A 10,042-nucleotide genomic window follows, 5' to 3' on the forward strand; every position below is an offset into this window, starting at 1 on the left:
ATAGCTGAGAGAATAAAAACAAAACTCAGCATCAGCTAACACTGCCATTGGTAATGGTCCACGAGTAGAGCAGCGGCCTTTCATTCCTGGTCCAATGACTGCCGAGAGACTCGACAGCTAGTCTCTTCTAAAAAGGAGGGGAAATGTTTTTCAAATAGTAAGACAACGGTAATAGTCTTTCTTTCTAGGCCCTACTCTCTGAAACAGTGCCCAAGACTGAGCTCCACAGCCTCGGGAGCCTGTGTCCAGCTTCACCAAACCACCACAGTACATGAAGTACCCGCCACACTTGACATCATTTCCCTGCTATCAGCAATGCAGTCTCATGCAACAGTGCATTAACCATTAAACTGATGGTTAACCCTGGGAATGTTGGGAGACTTTCACATTTTGTCATCCTTATAATCTACAAACATGACAGGATGCAAGGGAGTTCAGGATCAACTCACCTAGCGCACTCCAGTGCTAAGAGAACACAGGATTTACAGTGTTAAAGAAGAAAAACAGCCTTTTGAAATAATCGAAAAGTAGTTAAATATAGTTTTTAAACACTGGTTCCTTCCTCTCCATATAGTGAAAGAAAGTGAGGGAAAAGGGTTGTCCACCAGGCCATGAGGTTAGCCCCAAAGCAGAGGCAATGAATGTCCCATGTCACAGATTCTGAGGAAGAGAAATCCAAGGGTGTAGGGTATTCCTGAGAAAGGTCCCAGCTTTTTTGTTTTTCTCACGACAGTCTTGGTCTGATTTGTTTTAGCTACATGTTCATACTGTTATGACTTTCACAGATTGAGAAATGGTCACATTTTCAATCCAGACAGCATAATACAAATGACAGCAAGAAGATCCATTTGTTCAGACTTGGCTAATGTTTTTGTTTTTAATACTAGGGGATAAACCAAACCAGTAATAAAAGAAGTAACTCTATCATTTGTAAGCATCATTCATTTCAATGAGAGGAAATCCCAGGGCCTTCAGCTAATCTGGGAAGACCTGGCCTCCTGAAAGTGAAGCAGAGCTGTGCTGGACTTTACTCCGAATAATGCATGATGGACTCAACATAATTCCCAGGGAAGAGCCCAGTCACTCCATTCATAACTCCCTCATACCAACCATCATCATTCTTCTTGATGACATAAATAATGGCTCCTTCCTGAAAGGACAGCTCGTCTTCCTTGTCTTTTGTATAATCATAAATTGCCACAACTAGGGGGAAACAAAATAGGACGTGAACAAGAATATCATTCCTAGAAAGACAAAACCAGATGAGCACTCACGAACATGGCAACTTTCCAAACACTAAAATTTATATTCATGTTTTCTAATAGCCAGTTCAAAACAATCAAATATCCCTTTCTAGAAAAAAATGTTCTAAATCCAGTATAAATGCAAACAAGCAAAAAAAAAAATACATTTAGTTAAAATTACCCTATTCTACCCTAGTTGGTCTATAAGAAAACCAACTGCAGAGAAAAACATAACCTAAGGATCATAAAAGACAGCTATTTGAACTTATACTAAGACACCTTATTGTGTAAAAACAACTCCTTACATTTAAACACACTGCTGTGTGAGGTGACTGAGCGATGAGAGAGGCTAAAGGAACAACAGGCCATGTCTCATTCTCTGGACTCTGCCTATCAGTGAATGGGACTGAATTCCTACAAGTTAGGTCCACCATATATGTACTTTTTCATTGAAAACAGACTGCACTACGTTACCAATTTAATATGTCCACAATAATAGAGAACCAGGACACTACTAAGTTTCTCTGTGGTTTTGTTTCAATCACTTGGCAACAGGCCTCTGAACCTGGCTCTTGGGTTCCTAGCATTACATCTACCTTCAAGAACTTTGATACAGTGGGATACCTTGTAACTTAACTCACATCTGGTTAAGACTCGGCCTTTGTTCCAACCCCTGTATCTTCTGCACACCATAAAGAACTTTTTCAACAAAGATTTCCATTTGGGCCACCAAGATGGTTGGTGGGTAAAGGTACTACCACCAAGTGTAGTGACCTAAGTTCAATTCCTAGGACCCACATAATAGAAGAGAATGGACCCACAAAATTGTCCTTTGGCCTCTACTATGGCACTCACACATGTGTGACATACATAGACAAACATATAAACAAATGATTTTTTCATTAAAAAATATCTTCAGCTATTTTTCTGAACAAATGCTGAACCTTGTCTTATAATGTGAGGGCAGAGGCCTGGGCCCTGTATTTCTGAACCACTTTAGTAAAAATTTAATGGTTCCCCTCATCCATAATTATCTTCTATTATTGGGATACACTGAGGATGTCACAAAATATTGAGTATACTGAAGACATCAGAGGCCTAACATAGAAAAGTCAGGGTATGTTTCTCTATCAAAAAACAATTCAGTGTAATTATATGACAAATTTAGATATAAGAAAATTAAAGTGTTTATTATTACCAGCCAATCAATCTTTTCTCATATTTTTTAAAGAAAAAGCAACATTCTTGTTACTCAAGAAAATGTACCCACTGAAAAGTAACCCAGAAGATGATTATCTTTATATTTATAGCAACAAAGCAATTTAGTGGATAAAGTTATTACATTCAAGGTGTATCTATTTTCTTTAAAATATAGAAATTGGGAGTTGGAGATTTAGTTTAGTGGTTAAGTCAAGAGAGAAAGAGAGAATGAGAAGGAAGGGAGGGAGGGAAGAAGGGAGGGAGAAAGGAAAGGGAAGAAAAGAAAAAGAAAGTTTCCTCAGAAAGAGTCCATAGCAAATGCAAGTCTATGACTCTAGTTATAGAAGTGCAGAAGACTCTGTTTTTTTAGGGATCAATTGAAATTAACTTTTTTTTTATTCCCCTAAAAAAAAAAAATCACTGTTTAAAATTACCAATTTTCATTCTAGGAAAACATAGAAATATATGAAATGTTAAACATCTGGCTATTTCTATGTGGCTATAAGCAAAAGAAAACTAACAGTGCCCTCAATATGTCTAGTACTAAGATGAAAACACTCTAACTTCCCAAGTACACTGTCCCTCGTCAGCACTCCAGGGAAGAGCATCCTATATGAAATTATTTAGCTGAGCAAAACTAAATGTTTCCTTTTAAATTTAATAAGAAAAATGTTAAAGGCTAGAAAAGGAAAAAGAAATGGAAGGAGAAAAGAGAATTCAGGAGGGAAGGGGAAGGTGGAACAAAGATGATTCAACTATCTTCTCTCATAAAATATGTAACAAGCTTTAAACACAGAAGGAGATACTGCTTACTCCTGTGTGCTCCAACACAAGGACTGGACATTTCTAAATAGATCCATATTCAGCATTATTCAACCAATTGAGTCAGCAATAAGTATACAAATATGTGTTAGAAGGGAAATGAAAACAAGAGTGCTCTGGAGAAGTCCTAGTGTGGGTGACAGACACTGGCAGTCACACCTGGCAGTGAGGGGCCTCGCACTGAAGTTACTAGAAAGTCAAAAGGTGACCAGGTTTACCATCTCAATCTACTTTGTATGAAAGCTTTTATTAAGAACTGAGATGGTTTTACTTCCATGGAGAATGGAAAGCTTTATCATGCAGCAGGAAAACACTGTTGAATATAATTTGTAACTGATCTACGATCTGCCTGAGGTGACCAAAGTTGTCTTTGACATTATCACTAATAAATTCGACTTCTTGAAAATGCACTCTGAATTAAAAGCAATTGCAGAACTTCCTATGGCTGTTTCTATTAAAACAATGCCATGTTGTTGATGAGGCATGCTTCCTCTTGCCCACCATACTAATGGAACTGCTCACACAGAAGTGACGGATGAGCCAGCTTGTCCTTCTGAGACCCCTAGCCCTCTCATCATGTTCTGTTTGGCAATGGCTACCTGTGCTCCCTCTCAACATTTTCTCCAGTTTCTACAAACATTGCCTTCTATTACTCTTGTTACTCCCTGAGCTTCAGCTAGGAGTTAACCCTACCTTCCCCTACCACTTTACCTAGAACTCAAGTCCCTGTAACTACTCGCCAAATCTCTGAAACCAAAACATTTCGTCCATCAACACGGTCATTGTCCTTACCAATGGACTAGTCTTTTTTTTCTTTTTTTTTAATTTATTTTTTATTAATTTACAGTTTATTCACATTGTATCCCAACTGTGGCCCTCTCTCTCATCCCCTCCCAAATCCCAGCCTTCCTCCGTCTTCTCTACCCATGCCCCTCCCCAGTCCACTGATAGAGGAGGTCCTCCTCCCCTTCCATCTGATCCTAGTCTCCTAAAGGACTTGGATATTTTCTCAGCAGTTTAAGGACCGAGTTTTACAATCTCTTTCTGACTTACATTGCTTCCTGAGGTATTCTGCTTGGGATGATACCTTGGTCAAACATCAACTGACCAAGTGTTCTTGATTCCTTCTACTTTACCCTTCTACTTTATCCTTCTACTTTAACAAAAGTACAGAAGTGTACTATCTCCAGATACAAAACTCCTAGATGCCAGAAAAAGCATTCAAAAACAACTCACCTTTACTAACCCAATCTTTCTGAAAGTCAAATTGCTTCCATCTATCCTTTTCCTTAACAAAATTTAAACAAGCCCTTAAATCGGAGATAACAGCTAACATCGTAAATAATTATTTTAAAAAACAATATTGTTTGGTTTTTAACAGGTAACCCTGAAAATGCTAAAACAACTGAGAAACAATTTCTAAGTCCCTACATTTGCCAAACTGAATGCAAATGCCAGAGCTCAGGGCAGTGGGGGCAGCATGAGCTCCACTGTTCAAATCGCAAATCGATTACTACTTCCTACAAAACCTACTCCTAAACTTCTATTTACCCCTTTGTAGGAATTACAATAGTTCTCACTTGCTACCTGAAAGCACTGTTATATTAAGTACAATGATTCTTAGAAACAATCATTATTAGTTTATTCAAAACTTCTATAATGTGACAGGCACAAAAAGAATGCATAAAACTACCTGTCACTCCAGGTATGATGGCATTTAACCCAACACTTGGGAGCAGAGGCAGGAAGACCTCTGAATTCAAGGTCAGTCTAGTCTACACAGTGAGACCTTATTTCAAAACAAAGCAAAAATTTGCCTCTACCCAAGGTTAAGTCAGGGCACACAGCCCTTTCTTGATGACTACAATGAGAAACAAGAACTAAAGTGAAACTTAAGTTTTGGTGGTGACGGCCAGCCTTGGGACATACAAGAAACTGCAACAAACTGCCTCTGTTGTTTTGTGGAGGTTGGGTTGTGTGGGGTTTTGTAAGATGCAGTCTTTCTGTGTTGCCAAGGCTGGTCCTGAACTCCTGAGAGCAAGTTAATCTTCCTCATAACCTCCCAAGAAGCTATGACAAGAAGGTCAAGCTAAGGCCAGTAATAAAATGTTAGTGAAGGATTAAGAGGTATGCTCCCAAGGTCTCCAGCACTCACTGGTTTAAGAACCAGGCCTTAAGGTTTGAGATAAGAAAACAAGTCACTGTTTTCTCCCTCTTCTGATGTTCATCTCATTTGCCTGTCTGAATGAAGATTGAGCATCTTACCCGGGTCCTCCTCGATTAGCTTCTTTAGGTGTTTAGACTTTAGTATGATTATCCTATATTATATGTCTAATATCCACTTATAAGTGAGTATATACCGGGTGTTTTTCTGCTTCTGGGATACCTCACTCAGGATGATCATTTCTAGATCCCACCATTTGCCTGAAAATTTCATGATTTCCTTGTTTTTAACTGCTGAGTAGTATTCCATTGTGTAAATGTACCACAGTTTCTGTATCCACTCCTCAACTGAGGGACATCTGGGTTGTTTCCACCTTCTAGCTATTACAAATAAAGCTGCTATGAACATGGTTGAGCAAATGTCCTTGTTGTGTACTTGAGCATCTTTTGGATATATGTCTAGGAATGGTATAGCTGGATCTTGAGGTAGCACTATTCCTAATTGAGAAAGCGCCAGATTGATTTCCAAAGTTGTTGTACAAGTTTACATTCCCACCAGCAATGGAGCACAGAGGGCACCCAGCAGGGTATCAAAACAAATGCTGAGAATCATAGCCAAACTTTGGACAGAGTGCAGGGAATCTGATGAAAGAAGGGGAAGATAGAAAGACCTGGAGGGAACAGGAGCTCCACAAGGAGAACAACAGAACCAAAAAATCTGGGCACAGGGGTCTTTTCTGAGACTGATATTCCAAACAAGGACCATGCATGGAGATAACTTGGAACCCCTGCACAGAAGTAGCCCCTGGCAGCTCAGTGTCCAAGAGGGTTTCCCAATAATAGGAACACTGACCGTCTCTGATATGAACTCATGGCTGGCTTTTTGATCACCTCCACCTGAGGGGGGAGCAGCCTTACCAGGCCACACAGGAAGACAATGCAGCCACTCCTGATGAGACCTGATAGACTAGGGTCAGATGGAAGGGGAGGAGGACCTCCCCTATCAGTGGACTGGGGGAGGGGAGAAGAAGAAGAGGGAGGGAGGGTGGGATTAGGAGGAATGGGAGGGAGCTACAGCTGGGATACAAAGTGAATAAGCTGTAATTAATAAAAAAAAATAAAAAGAAAACAAGTCATTAAGCAATGGCCTTAGCATTTAGTCACACATAAACATACACAAAATCACAACTTATAAACCATACACTAAACAGTTCCTCTTGTTTGCAATAAGAATAAACAAGTAGTTAGTTAGTTGGTTTTATTGCTTTTATTTTTGTTTGGGGGTTATTTGAGTTTTATATTTAAAAAAAAAAAAAGTAGCCCAGGTTAGCCCTGAGGTGCAATCTCTGCTGCTGCCTCCTGAGAGCTGGGATTACAGGCCTGTGCCACACACCTTAATTGTCGTTTTGAAAGCTTGAATATTAACAGAATCCTAACCTTGGACACATCAAGCATATTCTTTTGAACTTTAGACTTAGCTGAACAGAAAACTTTCTTTGGAAAGTCTCTTCAGATTTTTACATGTCCACTGAAGAGTTCATTTTGCTTAGGGGGAAAAATATTTTTCACTCTGATTTTCTCTAGAGGAATAACTAAATTGGCTTCTCAAAGCTGTAAACTGTCAATATTTTTCCTACTAACATTGGTAATTAACCTGGGGAGTTTGTAAACAATGTGGATGCCCTGGTCTGCTACCCTACACAACATTTTTTTTTTTTTAAGTTTAAGGTATAATTTGACAAAATACATCTGTTTAGTTTTCTGACCATCACCCACAGTTATCACATACTGCTGCAAATAATAGCATAACAAAGTTTGGCCCCAAAGTTTTGCCTTATGCCCTTCTATCTCAGATTTTCTCATACAAATCTAGATTTCATTTACATAAAATGTGTTCTTTTAAAAAAAAAAAAAGTGTTCTTTTGTGTTGCAGCACTTTCATTACCACATTTTGAAATCCACCCACTTGTCGACTACACAGATATTGTGTCTTTTCATTGTGAAAAAGGCTCTTTGATGAGATGGATATCCCAGAACTAGCTTATCTAGTCACCGAAAAGACAACTGGTATGGGAATAGGTGGCAGATATATGTCTAACTTGTTTAAAAACTCCCAACTGTTCTCTAAAGTGACTAGAATATTTTACACTGTCACCAGCAAAGTAGAGGGCTCTTATGTACTGCAGGATGGCCCAGAACTTGTACACAGCCAGGTCTGGACTCAAACTTTAGATCCTCTTAGCTCTTCTTTCCAGTGTTGGTTCCTGGCAAATGGTGTGTGGTGGTCAGTTTTCTCATGTTTTGTTTACATACTGATCAGTGCTGCAAGTGCCTTGTCAGATATGCTCATCTGCCATTCACTCACCCATTTGACAACTGCATCTAAATCTTTTATTTCAACAAGTTATTTCTCTTAGTGGTTTTGTACATTTTTTTTCTCTGTCTATGGATCTTCTAAAGAAAAATACAATCCCAATTTACTGAGATTCAACTTACCATTTTTTAAATGTTCATTTTACTTGTGTGTTCCTAGTTTTGTTTGTTTGTTTTTTCTATCTTCCTAAGGCTGGATAGATGGCTCAGCACTTAAGAGCACTGGCTGCTCTTCTAGAGGACCCAGGTTCTACTTCCAGCACCCACATGGCAGCTCACAATTGTCTATAACTCTAGTTACAGAGGATGTGACACTCTCAAAACACCAATGCACATAAAATAAAACCTAAAAAATATCTTCCAGAGTCCTCCCTCTTGATTATCTTCCTTAGGTGTACAGATTTTAGTAGGTTTATCCTATATTATATGTCTATATGAGTGAGTATATACCGTGTGCATCTTTCTGCTTCTGGGATAACTCACTCAGGATGATCCTTTCCAGATCCCACCATTTACCTGCAAATTTCATGAATTCCTTGTTTTTAATTTAATTTCCTTGTTTTAAAGTAGTATTCCATTGTGAAGATGTACCACAATTTCTGTACCCATTCTTCAGTTGAGGGGCATTTGGGCTGTTTTCCAGCTTCTGGCTATTACAAATAAAGCTGCTACAAACATGCTTGATGTAAATGTCCTTATTGTGTACTTGAGCCTCTTTTGGATATATGCCTAGGAGTGGTATAGCTGGATCTTGAGAAAGCGCTATTCCTTGTTGTCTGAGAAAGCACCAGATTGATTTCCAGGAGGACTCTGGCTAAAATGCTCAATCCCCACTCTGAAAGGCAAAGAGGATGGTCACCAGAAGAAGAAGAAAACAGGAAACAAGTTAGGAGCCTCCTACAGAGGGCCTCTGAAAGGCTCTGCCCTGCAGACTATCAAAGCAGATGTTGAGACTTATGGGCAAACTTTGGGCAGAATGCAGGGAATCTTATGAGAGAAGTGGGAAATAATAGTAAGAGCTGGAGAGGACAGGAGCTCCACAAGGAGAGCAACAGAACCAAAAAATTTGAGCACAAGGGTCTTTCCTGAGACTCATACTCCAAGCAAGTACCATGCATGGGGATAACCTAGAACCCCTGCACAGATGTAGCCCACAGCAGTTCAGTGTCCAAGTGGGTTCCAAAGTAATGGGAACAGGGACTGCCTCTGACATGAACTGATTGGCCCATTCTTTGATCACCTCCACCTGAGGGGGGAGCAGCCTTACCAGGCCACAGAGGAAGACAATGCAGCCACTCCTGATGAGACCTAACAGACTAGGATCAGAAGGAAGAAAAAGAAGACTTTCCCTACCAGTGGACTTGGGGAGGGGAGTGTGTGGAGAAGGGGGAGGAAGGGAGGGACTGGGAGGGGAGGAGGGAGGGAACTAGAGGGAGGATACAAAGTAAATAAAGTATAATTAAAAAAAAAAGAAGTGGAAAAAAGACACAGGAGGAGGAAAATGATTAATACAGTATTCACATAAAATTCTCAAAGAAGTTTTAAAATTATGTTTTAAACCTAGAACCGCTGCACACATGTACCTGTGGCAGCTCAGTGTCCAAGTGGGCCCCTAGTAAGGGGAACAGGGGCTGTCTGTGACAGGAACTCAGTGGCCTGCTCTTTGATCACCTCCCCTTGAGGAGGGAGCAGCCTTGCCAGGCCACAGAGGAAGACAATGCAGCCAGCCCTGATGAGACCTGATAGGCTAGAGTCAGATGGAAGAGGTGAAAGACCTCCCCTATCAGTAGTCTTGGGGAGGGGAATGGGAAGAGATGAGGGAAGGTGTGGTAGGGAGAGAACAAGGGAGGGGGCTTCAGCTGGGATACAGTGTGAATAAACTGCAATTAATAAAAAGTAAATAAATTTAATAAAAGAAAAAAAGAAACACGTATTTAAAAAAAAATAAATCTGATTAAATGCAAAAAAAAAAGTCTTCCTGTACTTAAGACTAAAATTTTCTCCTATATCTTCCTTCAGAATTTTTATAACTCAAGCTTAACATTAGGCTCAAAATCTATCTCAAGCTGGGCTAGAACAAAGGCTGCTTTGTTAGAAACACTATTCTTTTCACATCCAGTTACCGTGGTACCTGTGACAAATATGTACTTGGACTGTTTCTGGATTGTGCACTCACTCTATTGCAATTTAGATTAGATAGATAGATAGATAGATAGATAGATAGATAGATAGATAGATAG

The 10,042-nt window shown here is 39.7% G+C and overlaps 1 protein-coding gene across 22 annotated transcripts in view; it reads right to left on the minus strand.

Annotated features, from left to right (window-relative positions):
• Window positions 1-949: 949 nt before the first annotated feature.
• The window catches only part of Abi2 (abl interactor 2), a 43,069-nt gene continuing 33,976 nt past the window's right edge, over window positions 950-10,042 (minus strand). For all 22 annotated transcript variants that reach the window (XM_055616341.1, XM_055616340.1, XM_055616336.1 and 19 more), the window contains one exon: window positions 950-1,203. In XM_055616341.1, coding sequence (XP_055472316.1) covers window positions 1,028-1,203 — 176 coding nt within the window. In that variant the 3' untranslated portion in view covers window positions 950-1,027. The remainder of the gene's footprint in view (window positions 1,204-10,042) is intronic.

This window comes from Psammomys obesus, unplaced genomic scaffold, assembly GCF_907164565.1.
Source record: "Psammomys obesus unplaced genomic scaffold, mPsaObe1.curated_primary_1811, whole genome shotgun sequence".
NCBI classification, from domain to species: Eukaryota; Metazoa; Chordata; class Mammalia; order Rodentia; family Muridae; genus Psammomys; species Psammomys obesus.